A 19,646-nucleotide genomic window follows, 5' to 3' on the forward strand; every position below is an offset into this window, starting at 1 on the left:
TTCCCGCTCACTAAAACGTAAGTTATCTGTGGAAGATACAAGTGATACAGATGGAGAACAAGAAAGAATTTCCATTTAATAAGTACAAGAAAAACATACTACTTTATTCAGAAATATTATCTACTCTTTGGATATGCTGTGATATAAATATTTTTTTCAAAGCATAAGCCACTTGCACATAGGAGTTCAAGTAAGTTTAAGTAATATGGTACAAAGATTTACACTCGTGAAAGAGAGGCTTCTGGATTTTATTCATAACTCAATTCTCTCAGTATTCTTGTAACGTATCTTCATCATCATGCAACTATTCTGTGACTCATACACTGTAATATGATGTTGAAAATGTCTTATTTTTTAAATCAGTATCAAAGTATTTCCTAATACTCAAAAACAGCTAGTCTTAGCTTTGTGGTAGTAATACCAACTTACCCATGAAGGCATTCTATTAACTTATTGCTTGTTAAAATCAAAGTTGAAGAGATAATTACTTTAAAATCTAGACCAAACCTCAACTTTAAAGATGGAAAAAATGGTGAACAAAATAGATTGTGCTCATTCTGCCATATAACCATTGCTTGCTAATGCCCAGACAACTTAATTTTTGATAGGAGAAAACTAGTCATCAGCTAGTAGCTCAATACATACACAAACACACATCTGCCGATCCCTGATGGCTAGCAATCTCACTTCTCGAGGGTCTGATGATTGGTTGACATTTCACAGAGGTTCCAAGACAAGATGTTTTGGACTATTCTCAAAGGATTGCTCCAATTAATAATCTAATCTTTCAACACTCATTGTTTAATTAGTCATTTACTTATCCACTTATCTTATTATTATTGAACTTTTGTGAAAATATTAAATGATACATTAAAATATTTCAGCTTATGTCTAAATCATGTGCCATCTCTTCCCCAATCACTTCCCTTTCCAATTCAGTTTTTTTTAATGTGTTGAGTCTTGATTCTATTCATCCTACATCTCTTTCTTTTCCTACTGGCCTCTTCCTATTTTTCTCTCTGTATACCTCTCTATCCCTTTCTCTACTTATAATTTCCAAGAACTTTTGTATACTGTATTGCAAATATCAAACTGGGGTTCTTTGATATTTGGCCCTAACAAAATTCAAGTTATACTTCTCTGTGGCTTGTATCTCCATCTCATACCTCTTCGTCACATCCTTATATGCATCACCTGAGTCTCCTTGTTCTCAAAATATATACTCAAAGAAGGATTACCTTTTTTTCCTATTACAATTCTAAGCCCCTATTACCCTTTAACTGTTTTCTCCCACATTTATCACATGTGCTGTCATTTCATCATTGATCAGCATTCCTAATCTATTTTGTTTCATCTCACTTTAATTAAAAATATAATTCATATTTCTCTATGTGACTACGGATTATTTTTTTTCCTGATCCTGTAGACAAAGTGTTACAATTTTTTGGCAACTTCTCCACTGCATCCAAACTCTCCTACAATTAGTCCAGTAGGAACTATGTTCACTTTTACAGATGTTTTACTTTCTGCACTGATTTCTAACTTTATTGCAGTTAGGTAATTGGCTATTTCATTTGAGTAGCTAGTGTAATTTTAGATATACTGTGCTGTCCAGTTTTAAAAAAAATATACATCAATAGAATATTTGAGCCCCCACAAAATAGATAACCAACCAATTATATACCAGGAAAAAAGGTTCATAGATCTAATAACAAAGTGGCATCAATGACCTGTGCAGTTATAATGCATGGAAATTCTCAATAATCAATCATTCATGTCATATTGAAGCCATACTACAGGTACTGCTCTAAAAGAATTGTTCACATTATACATGTGAACAATTCATACGCACCTAAAAGACAAAGCACATCAATTGACTGACACCAGGTGAAATAGGAATTATTCCAATCAATAAATGGATAAATATAATGATTGATACAAATATGACTTATCAGTATGATAAACCAACAGACATTAAAACAATTGATGTGATGTGAGTGACATAAATCCTAATATTATCGCTGTAGGTAATATAATGAATAATAAACAGATTGTATCATATAGAATTTGAACCTAATTAACTACATAGCGATAGGAAAACAAATAGAAGACAGTTCTTTATATTATGGATTACTGTATTCTATCAAGGCACAGAACTATGCGGATGAAAAATATTCCAATGTATTTTGGTAATTCTGAAGATCTATACTCCAAGATGGCATGATATAAAGTACATAGTTAAGCATAAATTTTACACAAAAATGGATGTTTGGATATCAGAGTTTAAGGCAAAGAAAGACAGTTTCACTTTTGGGAATGGAAAAAAAATTCAAGAGGCAATATTTCATAAGAGTAAAATGAGTAAATTATGTTTATATCAACATACTGAAAATTAATCTTCCTTACTTCTGGTATGGTATCTGGATCTGTTGCAGTCACTGCAACTAAAGGTGCATCAGGCACATTTTCAGCAATGGAGGCATTATAGACTTGCTGCATGAAGACGGGTGGTTCATCTCCAACATCACTCACAAGGACAGTTACTGTAGCTGTGGCTAGGTGAGGGTCCGTGGCACCATCTTTCGCTGTTACAACTAAATAGTGTACCTGATAAAAAATTATAATTATCAATACTTTTTCAGAAATGTTTTATAGATCATGTCATTGAAAATTTCCCTTTACTAATGTTAAAAATTTAATTTGTTTTAAGCTTCTATCATTTCATAACTATTCTATAATCGGGAAACTCAATATTGTAATGCAATTTCAAGAAATTAGCTGAAGAATGAGGGTCTATAAGAAAATTATAATAATCTATTGTCTCATTACATATTTAAAATCAAATATGAATACCAAATCTAAAAACATGCAGAGGACTAGTTTGGTAAAAGATTACACCAAACAAATACAGTCTCAAAGATCAAGTAACACGGAAATGAAATATCTGGCTTATTAACTTGACAGATTACACATGGTACCTAGAACTCATTTGAAATGATGACAATTACTGTACATAATATCACCACTATATGATCTGTACATCAAGTTTATAAGTAACAACTTACAATTTGAAGCAATTTTTTTTTCTAAATATATAGATTTTGCAAATAGACTTAATAAAAATTAGCAATATCAATTTAAAAACTGCTGTCAATATAAAAAAATACTGATGAATACATAATATAATAAGCAACTATCACTTCTTTAATGAAATACTGTACAGTATATGACAGAATAATGCATTTAACATACCTGCTCTTTCTCATAGTTAAGAGGCTGCTTAGTTCTAATTTCACCTGTATTACTTGAAATAGTGAATGGAGTGTCTCCAGGAACAGAATAGAAAACTTCCCCGAGAATTCCCTCGTCACCGTCTACAGCCTAAAGGAGCAACAGAAATAAAGTCTTTATAGCTGCTTAGAACTTTCTTCAACTTTATGGGTACAAATAAGATCATAATAAGGAAAAATTTGTTTTGATATTAGTATTTGTTTATATGAGAAAAACAATTATTATTACTTGCTAAGCTACAACCCTAGGAGGAAAAGCTGGATGCTATAAATCCAGGGGCCCTAACAGGGGAAATAGACAAGGGAGGATAGGAAATAAGGAAACAAATAGAACATTGTACCTGTACCTGAGTGTACCTTCAAGCACAAAAACGCCAACCCAAGACAATGGAAGACCATGGTACATAGGCTATGACACGACCCAAAATTTGATTTTGGAGTGACCTCCTAGAAGAGTAGAAGAGCTACTTACCATAGCTTAAGTCTCTTCTACCCTTACCCAGTGGAAATCAACTACTGAACAATCACAGTGCAGTAGTTAAACCCTTGAGTGAAGAAGAATTTTTTGGTTATTTTGGTGTTGTTAAGTGTATGAGGAAAGAGAGGAAAGTGTATAAAGAACACGCAATGTCATGCAATGTATGTGTAGGCAAAGTAAAATTTGCCATAACCAAAGAAGAATCCAATGCAGTACTATCTGGCCAGTCAAAGGACCCAGTAGCTCTCTAACAGTAGTACAGTATCTCAACAGGTGGTTGGTGTCACTAGCTAACTGAATCCAAATATCTACAAAGTCAATAAGATGGCTGAGTGAGACATCAGTTATTAAATTAGGCTGATGTTATAAGGCAAAACAATATTGTAAATAATTTTGACCTTATTGTAATGTTAGACATAATAGTGATATTTCTGTAGATACAACAAGAAGTTGATGGGTGAAGTACAAGAGGAAGGCCAAGGTTTGGGTGGATGGATGGAGTGAAGAAAGCTCTGGGTGATAGGAGGGTAGATGTGAGAGAGGCAAATGAGCGTGCTAGAAATAGGAATGAATGGCGAGCAATTGTGACACAGTTCCAGTAGGCCCTGCTGCTTCCTCCGGTGCCTTAGATGACCGCAGAGGTAGCAGCAGTAGGGGATTCAGCATTATGAAGCTTCATCTGCGGTGGATAATGGGGGAGGGTGGGCTGTGGCACCCTAGCAGTACCAGCTGAACTCGGTTGAGTCCCTTGTTAGGCTGGGAGGAACGTAGAAAGTAGAGGTCCCCTTTTTGTTTTGTTTCATTTGTTGATGTTGGCTACCCCCCAAAATTGGGGGAAGTGCCTTGGTATATGTATGTATGTATGTACAACAACAAATGCAGCTTCAGACATATCCTTATTTATGTCTGGGGTTTGGCCAGTTTTCATCACCAAATTGGTCAGCTGCTGATTGGAGATGGTGGGAGACTTGTCTGATCACTCACAGCAAACTAATCTACTATGGGTGGCTGTGACTATCTCAGAAAGGGTTAATTCTCTCTCTCTCTCTCTCTCTCTCTCTCTCTCTCTCTCTCTCTCTCTCTCTCTCTCTCTCTCTCTCTCTCTCTCTCTCTCTCTCTCTACAGTATATATATATATATATATATATATATATATATATATATATATATATATATATATATATATATATATATATATATATATATATACAGTATATGTATATATATACACACAATATATATAGTTTACATATGCATAGGAGAAGATGATAATGTACACACACATATGCACAGGCAGTAATACCCCTCTCTACATCAGTTTCAATGTTACGTTGCTCTCCTTAGATATTAAATATCCCTTAAAATTAAACCCTACATAAGTTTTTTTATCTCACTTTACATAAGTCTCTAATCAATAAAATAATAAATAAGTACTGTAAAGTACTGTACATCACACTGAAGCTTATTAATGTACTTTGTAAGTTTCTGGTTTTTACAAACTTATAGCAACTTGTAAGTACTTTCTCATGTTCAGAACATGTATAGGGATCCTTGAGGTCACTTTATACGGAAAAAATTCAACATTCATTAAAAAAAATCAACTTTAGTCAAGCCTCTGGGAATCAATTAAGAATATTACTGTAAATAAATAAATAAAATAAATAAATATATATATATATATATATATATATATATATATATATATATACATACATATAGTGGGTTGGCCAGGGCACCAGCCACTCCTTGAGATACTACCGCTAGAGAGGTATGGGGTCCTTTGACTGGCCAAACAGCACTACATTGGATTCTTCTCTCTGGTTACAGTTCACTTTCCCTTTGCCTTCACATACACCGAATAGTCTGGCCTATTCTTTACAGAATCTTCTCTGTCTTCATACACCTGACAACACTGAGATTATCAAACAATTCTTCTTCTCTCAAGATGTTAACTAATGCAATTTAATTGTTCAGTGGCCACTTTTCTCTTGATAAGGGTAGAAGAGACTATTCAGCTATGGTAAGCAGCTCTTCTAAGAGGACATTCCAAATTCAAAACATTGTTCTCTAGTCTTGGATAGTGTCATAGCCTCTGAATCATGGTCTTCCACTGTCTTGGGTTAGAGTTCTCTTGCTTGAGGGTACACTCAGGTACACTAGTATATCTAGCCTTGTTTCCTTTCCTCACTGGGCTATTTTCCCTGTTGGGGCCCCTGGGCTTATAGCATCCTGTTTTTCCAACTAGGGTTGTAGCTTAGCAAGGAATAATACATATATATATATATATATATATATATATATATATATATATATATATATACTGTATATATATATATATATATATACTGTATATATATATATATATATATATATATATATATATATATATATATATATATATATATAGAGATAGATAGATAGATAGATAGATAGATATACTATATACCTATATGTACATAAAAACATATAGTAGTGTATATATTATAGCCATGAAAGGAAAAATGAAAAGACTTGATTGGACTTAATACTTTTGTCCTATTAGTGACTATAATACATATTCTGTGATCATTACATGTTAGCTTTCATGATTTCTACAAAGTATATACTATAGGTATACACACATACACACACATTATAATATATATATATATATATATATATATATATATAAATATATATATATATATATATATATATATATATATATATGTATGTATGTATAAATAGTTTAGTTTACTTTAAAGAAGAATAATACTAACCGTCACATTACCCACTGGAGCATTTTCTCGTCCCTCATTCACTCTAAAGGAATAAGGAAGACCTAAAAATTCTGGGGTTTGGTCATTTACATCTTCAACCTTAATACTAATTGTAGCTGTATTTGACAAGCCTTCTGGATCTTCTGCCTTCACAACCTACAAAAGGAATTCCAATTATAAGTAATAAGTGTACCTTGCTTAATCAAAAGTTTAATTATACACATTATAAGCAAAAACAAACTATACATTTCACTAAGAATAATTTTACTTACCAATGAATATGCATCTAAACTTTCTCTGTCTAATTGGTCAACAAGACGGAAGATCCCCGATGTCTCTCCAATATCAAAATGGCGTAGTTCGTTGCCACTTATTAGAGAGAAACGAGCTTGATCCCCCTCTGGGTCTATGGCCTATAAAAAAAAATATCAAAATAACTTCTTTAAGTGAAGACTGATGATCATGAGTTCTTTTCTAATGACAATTTATGGTAAAAAATAAAAAATACTCAAGATGCAAAGAGAGGAGCTTTGTATGCATCTGAATTGGGTGCTTATCCAAATGATAAATACAGCAACCATTCTTCAATATATATGAACAAATAAAAGTACTAGGAGTGATAGAAACCGATACAAGAATTTATAGAGAAAAGAATCACATTCACATTCTCATTGCTCACATTGTTTACGTATTGGGCTTTAAAAATGTCTTTCCCTGGTCTAGTTGACAATTATTGATTGAAATGTGTGTGGGAATTATTTCTGGGAGATCATGATCCACGTTTCCTTTGTGTATCGAGTCATGGGCAATACTGAGATTAAAATAATTGATGTGAAGATTTGGTTTCTCTCTCAATACCGTTCATGGAAAATTGTTTCAACCGTTGTCGATCAAATTAACAGTTCTAAGCACAAAAGGAAACTTGTTGTTAGTGCAGGGGAGAAGCCAGAAAAGACTAGGCTAGTTGATTATAGTGGGGTCAACGATGATATTGACGCACCTCGACCTTTAGACAACACACAAGTTCACCCATCTTTTGATATTGATGAGCTTCACATTTTCTTGACTTCACCTGCTTTCTTTGATAAACTTTAGAAGTTCAGTTCAGTGAATCCTGTCTCAGTCATGGTACTGCTGCTCCAACCCTACACCAACCCTCAATGGTAATTTTAATACAGGTGTTACTGAAATACCGTTTTATTCAGTAAAGGTTCTGAAAGTACGCTACACTCTCACAGATTTGAAAGTCTCACACAGAGCCTAGAAATTGTTCCATACTTTAGTTCACAGAGAAATGAAAAGATATGAATTTATGAACATTAAATCTCAACCATAAAAAAGATACTTGTCTCAAGGTTAACTATTTTCCATAGAGATTACTTGGATAAGAGAATCTTGGTTGATAATAAAAAGCACCCACCTGAACCACTTGAATAATGCTCAAGTTACATTCACAAAAAGATGACAATTCTTATTTGAGAATATTGACAGCCCTGCTCCTCAGATCAATTCCCTATGACAAGACTCCTCTTTCATGTACTGTATAGCCTACCTGTGTACTGGAATAGTAAAATGCAAAAAACAAGAAACAAACAAATTTAAAATACTCTTCTGAGTATCTAAGTAAAGTACTTCAATTACATATATTGAAGAAAGGTAGTTCTTTGTTTGTTTTTAAAAAATAAATCTTCTAAAGATCGCAATTCAAAATTGATAATTTTTTATGGACTGTTTTAATTGTATAGTCTGAGGTTTAATCTAGACCCACCAGCTTCTAACCATGTGCAGATATTAATCTGATAACCCAACAGATTCCTAATTTGCATAGCTTACATTAAAGCTCGTGAAACCATTCTTTTCGGCTTCAGATCTCAGATATGATAATCAATTATCAGTTTTTCTACATCAAAAGTCATAACTCATTATAAAACAATGTTTTGAAATGAAGGATCTTTTCAATCTTCTTTTGAAATAAGGCATGAAGTTCAAGAGGTGACAGCAAATCCAGTCATCGTTGAAAGATCCGAGAGAAAATTTAACAATATCTTCAGAACAAAACAAAGGTCTTCTAATCTTACTCCAGTGATATGAAGAGATCAAATTTACATAACCTTCATATGTTAGTAATCAAACTATTAAAGCTCCTTATTCCACTATCCATGTCTAAGAGTTCAAAAGAGTTCTTTCATGGAGATCTACACTTACTTGCATAGTTAATATAATACAATCATCGGCTACAGGGTACTCTCAAGTAACTGCAGCAGATTTACCATTCTCACTTTATATTTTGTTTATTTCTTACCAGTCTTTTGAAGAGCAATGTCCCATTTTTTGTAAATCTTCACATCATTTGCACAAAATTTTCTAAGGATCCATTAATCTACCGGTATTTTCTTTGACTATTCCATAAATACTCACACTCCAGTCACCACAACGATTAAATGTTCTTTGGTTTGGATAATATCTCTATCATCATTGTTATGGGTTGCTTCCAAGTTCATCAGTTCAAATGGTATTCTCTTGAACAAGTAACATTCACTTGAACCTATAAAAGACACCTTTGATGCTTCTTTCATTGGGATTTGTCAATACTGTACATGTATCCCCAGCTTTTCACTTTAAAAACTTTTTATTTCAAAGTTTTACTATCATGGATTTTGGGTCTGCCATTGGTTTGTAATTGAACTCAGTTACTTATTCAGTTGAAAACAAGCTATACAGACTTTATTCTATCCATCCTTTTTTTCTACATCATTAATGAAAAAAAAGTATTTGGAATTTGACCTTTCAACGATTCCAGTTTTCAGCATTTTCTCATATTCTTTCTGAATCAGTTCCTAGATTCACTGGATTGACATAATTTCCTTTAAATTTCATGTTTTATATATATGTGAGATAAACTGATAAAACATATTTGTCAGTGAGAACACTGCAAAAAGAACCATAGGACATTATACAATAATGATTTGTTTGATACAAATACATTATGTATATTCAAAACCTCTATCAATTATGACAGTAATTTCTTTCAATTTTCTTCAGATATATTTCCTCTCTGTAAAAGGCACATAATCCTGTACATAAAAACCACCCTAATTTTTTTTTTTTATCATCAATAGCAATTTTCTATAGAACATTCACTTGCTTCAATCAGTTATCCACGTACACACATTATAAACGGGAAGGTGATCCTGAACCCCACATTTTCTGTGGATTTTCATTTCCAAATTTGTAACCAGAACCTAGATTACTATTTACTGGTGATTCAGATACACACTAAAGAAAAAAAATATCTAAAAGAAAATAAATATTGAATGAATTCAATTTTGTTACAATAGGTCTTACACTATTGAATTCATATATTGATCATTTATGTTTCATAGGTTCTTAAAGTTATTTATTGCAAATTACCCATTCACAGTGTCTCACCCATAAGACAAAAATAGCAAACACATATACTCACCCTAAAACCCATAGTATAGAGATGTTCATCAGAGGCATAAAATTATGTCATTTTTCTCACACATTTAATTGAAGAAAATTATATGCAATTTAAAATGATAATGCAAGAACTTACCGACAAAGTTAAAATAACCGAGTTAGGTGGAGTGCCTTCACTAACAGGAGCAGAGTATTTAGGAAGAGTGAAGATTGGGCCTCCCTTATTAGGTCCTCTGTTAACTATGACATCAATAATACTTTCACTATACAATCCTCCTTTATCAGTAGCCTGTAAAATAAGAGAAAAAGTAATAAAAATAAAGGCAAAATTATTAGCAAAATTTAACATGGAGAGAGAGGTGGATTAAGTGTAAAAAGGACCCAGGTGTACTACTAGAAATGGCAAAGTATGTATATTATGTTTGTCAACTGCAACATATGAAAAACTTAGCTTTTAGAGCAAACAACCAATTTTGTAACACAAATTTGTCAATTACATCACGGAATCTTTGCAGTTTTTTAAATGTATCATGACACACTTTGCCTCTCTTATCCCAGACAGAAGAACAATGATTGTTCAAATGAGCTAAATGGACCTATCAGTGGGTAGAAACTACCCTCCTCAAAGTTTGTGTAAGTTAGATATAGAACAGTAAAAATGAGAGAATCTATGATACATCACTGAACTCTGACTAGAAATAATTAATGAAAATCTACAATAATATTTAACAGGAAACTAAAATGCTCATTTTCTTAAACACTCTGTTAAGGAAAAGATGTAAATCAGCTTGGATCATACCTGAAGTGGGACCCATGAGTGTAAGTGATCTTTGGTCACTGGACTTACATATCAGTATATCATCAACTATCAGTGATTTCAAAAAGAAGCTCCTGAGAACATCTTATGGATGGGGCAGTAGAGATAGACTACCGGGGGCTGCTAGAGTAACAAAAGCAGTGACTCAATAGCAGCTAGGGCAGTAGGAACTAGAAATTGACATTGGAGGGAAGCCAAAACTCAGGTGAAAGGGGAGCAGGCATAAGAATAGCATACAATACAATGGGTAATACAGAAACAGCTCATAATATTGGAGTCCCAGGAATAGCAAGCTCAGTGGGAGTAGCAAGTTCAACTGGAACTGCAAAAACAGCAGATATTGTGCATTCCAGAAAAGTAGCAAACATAGAAAACTGAAGAACAAGAAAAACAGAAGCAGACACATAATTGGTAGTCAAGGCAACAGTTAATGAAAAAGCAACAGAGGCTGGATGTACAACAGGAGTCACATACTGTATATAGCAGGTACCTGAATCACAGGTTCATGTAAAAGGGCATTGTCATAGCAGGCAAACCAACATGAGAAGTCTTTCTAACATGAGCTGAAGGCTCAGCTTGTAAAACCACAATAAGAAACATATCAATGTATCATGAAGAACAGGAACAACAGGTGGTGGGTCTGGTTAAAAGGCATACACAGTACATTGTCTAATAACTCCCGGCATTGAGGAAAAAAACCCTTTCTTGTGCAAAATAATTCTCCAACAAAGAAATATCCCTAGCAAGAAATGCACGGCTTGGGTAGGTAAGAAATGACACAAGCAGAACAGGCACCAAGTAGTCAGGGATAAAAGTAGTCTGAGTTGAGAAGGCAACTTGGTTATCGGGTAAAGCAGGCACAGATGGAACTGTGGGTGGGAAGTAGGCTAGTGGTTTTTTTGTGGACTAATAAACTTGCACCAGTTGGGTAGCAATCAGTCATGCAGTGCTCATACGCCACTCACAAGGTGTTCACAGTCTTCTTACCACATTTTGTTTCACATTAGCTCACATCCCAATGAAAGGATGAATGTTCATAACTTATCTAAGGTCATAGCTAAACTAGTCATAACTCTACTAGAAAAAAGGCTTACTGACTTATCTATTAACTATAGTCAACATGGAAAAAAGTAAGGTTTAGTAAAAAAAAAAAATAGTACTGTAAGTGGAAGCAAAGAAACAAATATTACAGGACATAATCTCAAGAATAAAACACCTTGGTGAAGTGAATTCTTCTGTCTTATTTTCGTTAAATAATTGAAGAATTCATGTCCTCAAATTCACCAGATAAATTTGGACTCAAGGTTTACAATGGTGTACTCTACAACATTTCTATTTAAGATTCTTAAAGCCAAAAGAAGTAATTATATTTAGATTAGAACTTGCTTTCAAACACTTTTAAAAAAATCATGGGCTAGAACCGAGACATGAAGGTGTCATTCTACAAAGTTTTTATCATTGCTACGGCAAATTATTACAAAAGAAAATTTTGGCCATGTTCAAAGGGTTTATTGATTATACAAAAAATCACTTTTAAGTTTAATGCACTTACCCTGATTGTAACAGAATACTGTGCTCCAGCATCTACTTCACCAACAAGAGCCAAGTCACCTGACGTGCCATTAAGAGTGAACTTTTCCTTCCCATTATTGGAAACATGGTTGATAGTATATTCAATCTCAGCATTTTTTCCAGCATCATTGTCCTTAGCAGTAATCTAAAAAAATTTAATTAACAGTAAAACAAATCTTTGAAATTATAGCCTTTAAGGTAATGAATTATATATCTCAATATAGATTAAAAACATGGTAGTGAAAAATGATATTTCAATTATAAAATAAATTTTTTAATATACTTACCCAGTGAATATATAATAGCTGCTACTCAGCGGCTCGACAGAAAACACACTCAAAAAACTCGCGAAGCGATCGCTATGAAGGTTGCGGGTGTGCCCACCAGCGCCAACTATCGGCCAGATACCACTCTTGCATGTAAACAAACCCTTCAATTCTTCTCGTCCCGCTGCGTCTCTATTGGGGAGGAAGGGAGGGCCTTTAATTTATATATTCACCAGGTAAGTATATTCAAAAATTTATTTTATAATTAAAATATCATTTTTAAATATTTAACTTAGCCGGTGAATATATAATAGCTGATTCACACCCAAGGCGGTGGGTAGAGACCAGAGTTAATTAAGTTTACAGCGTATAAGCTAAGAGTTTTTGACAGTTATCAATATAACAAAACCAAAATATATAGGTACCTGGTAAGGAAGTTGACTTAGACGATTACTCTGCCTTGTAAGTCTGTCTTCCTCACGAAGCCCAGCGATCCTCTTAGGATGCTGAAAGACTCCCAGGAGCTGAAGTATTAAGGGCTGCAACCCATACAACAGGACCTCATCAAACCCCTAATCTGGGCGCTCTCAAGAAATGACTTTGACCACCCGCCAAATCAACCAGGATGCGAAAGGCTTCTTAGCCTTCCGTACAACCCAAAAAACAATATTAAAAAAAATTTCAAGAGACAGATTAAAAAGGATATTGGAATTAGGGTAATGTAGTGGTAGAACCCTCACCCACTACTGCACTCGCTGCAACGAATGGACCCAGTGTGTAGCAGTCCTCGTAAAGAGTCTGGACATCTTTTAAGTAAAATGACGCGAACACTGACTTGCTTCTCCAAAAAGTCGCGTCCATAATACTTTGCAGAGATTTATTTGCTTGAAGGCCACGGAGGTTGCTATAGCTCTAACTTCGTGCGTCTTAACCTTAAGCAAACATCGGTCTTTCTCATTCAAGTGAGAATGAGCTTCTCGTATTAAAAAATCTGATAAAATATGACAAAGCATTCTTTGACATAGGCAATGATGGTTTCTTAACTGAGCACCATAATGCCTCAGATTTACCTCGTAATGACTTAGTACGAGCTAAATAGAACTTAAGAGCTCTAACAGGACATAATACTCTTTACAGTTCGTTGCCTACGATCTCTGATAAGCAAGGAATATCAAAAGATTTAGGCCAAGGACGAGAAGGCAGTTCATTTTTTGGCCAGGAAACCAAGTTGAAGTGAACAAGTGGCTTTTTCTGTAGAAAAAACCGATGTTCTTACTGAAGGCATGAAGTTCACTGACCCTTTTAGCCGAAGCCAAGCACACTAGGAAAAGTGTCTTGAGGGTGAGATCCTTCAGGGAGGCTGAATGTAATGGCTCAAACCTGTCTGACATGAGGAACCTTATGACCACGTCTAAGTTCCATCCAGGAGTTGCCAAACGACGTTCCTTAGAGGTCTCGAAAGACTTAAGGAGATCTTGGAGATCTTTATTGTTGGAAAGATCTAAGCCTCTATGTCGAAAGACCGAAGCCAACATGCTCCTGTAGCCCTTAATCGTGGGAGCTGAAAGGGAGCGAACCTTTCTCAGATGTAAAAGAAAATCTGCGATTTGGGCTACAGAGGTACTGGACGAGGACACAGATGTTGACTTGCACCAGTCTCGAAAGACTTCCCACTTCGACTGGTATACTCTAATGGTAGAAGCTCTCCTCGCTCTTGCAATCGCACTGGCTGCCTCCTTCGAAAAGCCTCGAGCTCTTGAGAGTCTTTCGATAGTCTGAAGGAAGTCAGACGAAGAGCGGGGAGGCTTGATGGACATTCTTTACGTGGGGCTGACGTAACAGATCTACCCTTAGAGGAAGACTTCTTGGAAAGTCTACCAGCCATTGAAGTACCTCGGTGAACCACTCTCTCGCGGGCCAGAGGGTAGCAACCAACGTCAACCTTGTCCCTTCGTGAGAGGCGAACTTCTGCAGTACCTTGTTGACTATCTTGAATGGTGGGAATGCATATAAGTCCAGAAGAGACCAATCCAGTAGAAACGCGTCTATGTGGATTGCATCTGTATCTAGGACTGGAGAGCAATAGATTGGTACCTTTTGGTCAACGAGGAGGCAAAGAGGTCTATGGTGGGTTGACCCCAAGTAGCCCAAAGACTCTTGCCCACGTCCTTGTGGAGGGTCCATTCCGTGGGTATCACCTGACCCCTCCGACTGAGACAGTCTGCCAAGACGTTCAAGTCCCCCTGGATGAATCTCGTCAACAGGGAGATGCCTCGATTTCTTGACCATAGGAGAAGGTCCCTTGCGATCTCGAGCAGCGTGAAGGAGTGTGTGCCTCCTTGCTTGGAGATGTACGCCAAAGTTGTGGTGTTGTCTGAGTTGACCTCTACCACTTAGTTTCGAAGAAGCTTTCGAATATCATCAAGGCCAAGTGGACTGCTAATAGCTCCTTGCCGTTGATGTGCATGCTCTTCTGACTTGAGGTCCACAGACCCGAGCATTCCCGACCGTCCAGGGTCGCACCCCAACCCAAATCCGACGCGTCTGAGAACAACACGTGGTTTGGGTTCTTGACTGCTAGGGATAGTCCCTCTCTCAGACTGATATTGCTGTCCCACCATTTCAGGCATGCCTTTACTGGTTCGGAGACTGGGAATGATACCGTCTCTAACGTCTTGTCCTAGTTCCAGTGAGAGGCTAGATGGAACCGGAGAGGCAGAAGGTGTAGTCTCCCTAGTGAGACAAACTGCTCCAGGGATGAGAGAGTCCCTACGAGACTGTTCCAACTCCTGACTGAACAAACGTTTTCTTTTCAGCATTAGTTGGACTTCGAGCAGGGCTTGTTCTATTCGGTGGCAGACGGAAAAGCCCGAAAAAAACTGGACTGCGAATATCCATCCCCAAATATAGAATAATCTGGGATGGGATCAGTTGGGACTTTTAGGTTGACCAAAAGTCCCAACTCCCTGGCCAGACTCAACGTCCAATGTAGATCCTGCAGACAGCGAAGACTGGACGATGCTCTGAGAAGCCAGTCGTCCAAGTACAGGGAGGCTCGGATCCCCGATAGATGGAGGAATTTTGCCACATTCCTCATGAGCCTCGTAAACACGAGAGGAGCAGGACTGAGGCCAAAGCACAGGGCTCGAAACTGGTACCCCACATTCCTGTAAACAAACCTCAGAAACGGTTGGGAATCCGGGTGTATAGGAATGTGGAAGTATGCCTCCTGAAGGTCGAGAGAGACCATCCAGTCGCCTTCCATTAATGCTGTCAAGACAGCCTGGTAGACTTCATCGTGAAGTTTGTCTTGACAATGAACACATTGAGCGCACTTGCCTCTTACGTACTCCTGCAGTGAACATGGCTGCCAGATCATTGGAGCCATCCTTGAGGGACTTGTTCCTGCAGAGAACGTGGCTGTCAGATCATTGGAGCCATCCCTGAAAGCCTTGTTTATGCATGACATAGTTGTACAGCAGAACTTCAAACGCTCGAAAATAGCTCTGAAGTCGACCATAAAATCTTGGAGCGTCTCATGGCCAGGCGCCAGGGAGAGTATATGAGGTTTGAGAAGTCTATCTGGGCAGAGGCAGGAACTCCCAAGCCGAGAACTTCTCTTGTGTCATATCAGACTCTCGCTCTATAAGCCAGCTTAAAAGTAGGGAAAGCAAAGGCTGTCTCCCCCAAACTCCTCCTGGTGATAAACCAGTCGCCTAGCAAACGTAAAGCTCTCTTAGAAGAGCGAGAGAGCACTAGCTTATAAAACAACGGCTTCGAAGTAGCTAGGCCTAGTGTAAACTCTGACGTTTAGGCGAACGAGGAGCAGCAGTTACAAAAAGATCCGGACAAAGATCCTTAAAAATCAGCATGATTTATTTAAAGTCCATAGAGGGCTAAGCAGCTTTAGGCTCCTCTCCGTCTGACAGAGTCCTCAAGGGAATATCAGTAGGAGGGGGAACAGCAACTTCCTCATCTGAAGGAACCTTGTCCGACAATAGCCGAGTCTCAAGCAAGGGAGAGACCTACCGTGGTGGCAATGCTTTACAAGCAGAGTCCACACGCACTGGTGCATTAGTAGCGGACCAGGACGCAACGTCATGTAACTGCTTAACAGTCTGTGAACTGTCAACAACAACAGGTGCGGGAGGACGCTCGGCGTCCACTGGAGACTGTTTTGACTGCCTAGTCTGAGCAGTCAAAACAACTCTAGACTGCGGTAGTTGACGCTCAGCGTCAAAACAAGTCAACTCCGCTGGTTGGCGAACGTCCTGAACGTCAACAGGAGCATTAGGAAGCGGCCTAACGTCCAAATGCGGCTGAAAATCAACACGTGACCGCATCGAGTGAGGCTCTACATATCGTGACTGACGTGACTTAGCTACGCCAACGTCAACAGGACGCACAAAGGTTCGTTTGGGCGGCTGAAGGCCAGGATCTCGATGAGATAAACGGCTAGGATCAACGTGAACCTTATCGGCAGAATAGTCTTCCATAAGAGAGGCAAGCTTATTCTGCATGTCTTGCCGTACAACCCATTTAGGATCAACGGGAATGGTTGCGGTAAGAGACGAGGGTAACGTCTGTGACTGCAAAACCTTGCCTACAAAAAGACTCTCGGAGCCTGTGTTACGCTTTTGTTTAGGCGGCGAGCAGTCTTCCGATGACTGCATAGGGTCAGAGCTGTCCTAATAGTTAAAACCAGGACGCTGGACCTGTCCTGAAAGGACTGACTTTCGCTTAAAGGGCCTCGAAACCTTGTTCCACGGTTTCTTATGCGAAAAGCCTTCGGATGACGAGGAGAAAATCGTCTCTCTCGCCTTATGGTAGGGGCGATCTTGGTGAGATACGCCTGATACCATAGAGGGAACGTCTGTTCGCTGATCAAGGCCTCTCGAACCCATAAGTCGTACGACATTACTTCTCACCTGGGCTTGGGAGCTTGCAAGAGGTCTCGGACTAGGCGAACGACAGGCACGAACAGACGAACCCTCGGTCGCAACACTGATAACACTTTGCGCAATATCACTTTATCACTACGATTTTGTTTTGCACTTATTTCACTGAAATCGAATTTTTTAACAATTCACATTAGGTATGAATAAAACTGATTTCTACCTGAAGCACGCAATTCTACCCTCATCAAAAGGTTATAATTGCGAAATCAGTCGTATAATGTAAGCACATTAATACAAGCAAAAAACAGTAAACATATTTTAAGATAAAAAGATCAGTGGCTGGGAAAGAGACTAAACACTAGTTCATTCAAAACTACGTTTTCAATCTCTCACCGTACAGTGCCTTGGGACGAGAATAAAAACTAAAAACGTTTTATCCTTTCTCCCCGTACAGAGACTAGGGACGAGAGAAACTCGAGAACAACGTTACTCGCTTGGGACGAGAATAAAGATCGGAACGTTCTCTCTCCTCTCTCTCTCTCCGTCTCTATCTCTCTCTCTCTCTCTCTCTCTCTCTTGATTTCGCACCGAAGAGAAGAGCCCACTTACGTTTCGTCAATAAACAGGTTATTTGACCAAAGGAAAAAAAAAAAACTGAAAGGTTTTTCAATTAAAAAGTTCCTTTAAAATAGAATTTAAAACATTTAAGCTTTGAAAGAAGAATGAACAAAACGTCAGAATCGATTTACTCTTTCTGCAAAGTGAAACCGTGATACTCACTCTCTCTATCGTAACGATAGAGCGCAAACTGCGTAGCATAAATAAACTAAACGTTAGTTCATCTTTGAAACAGTACGAAGACTATTCAAAGAAAATCTTTCATAAAATATCTACTAAAAAATATTCATTTAATAAGTTTTAAATCATTTGCTCTGTAAAAGTTATTTACGATTGAAAGGGCTCAACGTTCGGTTTCCAAGTTAGGACCGCCTACTCTCAGGAAAGGTCGCATATAAACAAATCATTAAAATTTATCTTGATGTTTATTATAAATGGAAAGCTAATCGAAGAGGCCTAATAAAGGCGGTTGAGATATAAAATATATAGAGGAAAATCTATAATTAATTTATAACGTGATAAGATAATTGCTAAAAGCCTAAAACACACTTCCGTACTAAGGGAAGGGTCGGCCATTTAAAAGTCAAAGAAAGTCCAAAAAACAATCCAAAGTCATCAAAAATTAAATCTATCCAAAAACGAGTTCAAGATTTAAGTTGAAGATAAAACACCTGCACTGCGAAAGCTCAAACCAAAATGAAGTACTTCACCAAATATGTTGAGAAAACTCCAGGTTCTACAGCGAGTAATGATACGTCTTGTCGTCAAGGTCGACAGAGAAGAATTGAAGGGTTTGTTTACATGCAAGAGTGGTATCTGGCCGATAGTTGGCGCTGGTGGGCACACCCGCAACCTTCATAGCGATCGCTCGCGAGTTTTTTGAGTGTGTTTTCTGTCAAGCCGCTGAGTAGCAGCTATTATATATTCACCGGCTAAGTTAAATATTTAAAAACCCACTTTCTTAATTTGGTATAATACAAACTACTAAATTGGTAAATCTTCATGTTTTTTCAACATCTTTTGAATAAAACATACCTTAGCAATATTCCTGTAAGCCGAACCAGCTTGAACAGATATTGGTGGATACACAGGAAGTCTTGGTTCATTGTCATTAACATCATTCAACACAACAGTGAGGGTGATGGGAGCACTAGCTGCTTTGCTGCCTTTCGTCTCTCGTGCCACAATCTAAATTAAGGAAAATTTAACATTTTCAGAGATCATAATATAGTTTAGCCTAGTCTTAGCACAAGTGTCGAATGACCAAAATGAACAGCAATGACAATTCTTTAAAAGAAGAGCAATATAACACTTTGGTTGCAATAAAGTTATGAATAATTCTTCAACAGAAGAAAGAAAAGAATAATAACATATTTCATTATACTGAAAATATTCAGAGACCACAAGTGAAGTACAGTCCTAACTAAGGAGAAGTCTCTAAACAACAAACCCTCTTCAGATTAATGTCCAAGATAACTTCTATAAAAAATATAAGGAGTAAAAACAT

The 19,646-nt window shown here is 37.1% G+C and overlaps 1 protein-coding gene across 1 annotated transcript in view; it reads right to left on the bottom strand.

Annotated features, from left to right (window-relative positions):
* Window positions 1-19,646, bottom strand: part of LOC137618086 (cadherin-99C-like) — a 271,312-nt gene that overhangs the window by 97,042 nt on the left and 154,624 nt on the right. The window contains exons 17-19 of the mRNA XM_068348061.1: window positions 3,253-3,381; window positions 2,407-2,607; window positions 1-26 (exon numbers count right to left, since the gene is read on the bottom strand). The exon at window positions 1-26 is cut by the window's left edge and continues 127 nt beyond it. Of these exons, the coding sequence (XP_068204162.1) occupies window positions 1-26; window positions 2,407-2,607; window positions 3,253-3,381 (356 nt within the window). The remainder of the gene's footprint in view (window positions 27-2,406; window positions 2,608-3,252; window positions 3,382-19,646) is intronic.

This window comes from Palaemon carinicauda, chromosome 24 (genome assembly GCF_036898095.1).
Source record: "Palaemon carinicauda isolate YSFRI2023 chromosome 24, ASM3689809v2, whole genome shotgun sequence".
Classification (NCBI taxonomy): domain Eukaryota; kingdom Metazoa; phylum Arthropoda; class Malacostraca; order Decapoda; family Palaemonidae; genus Palaemon; species Palaemon carinicauda.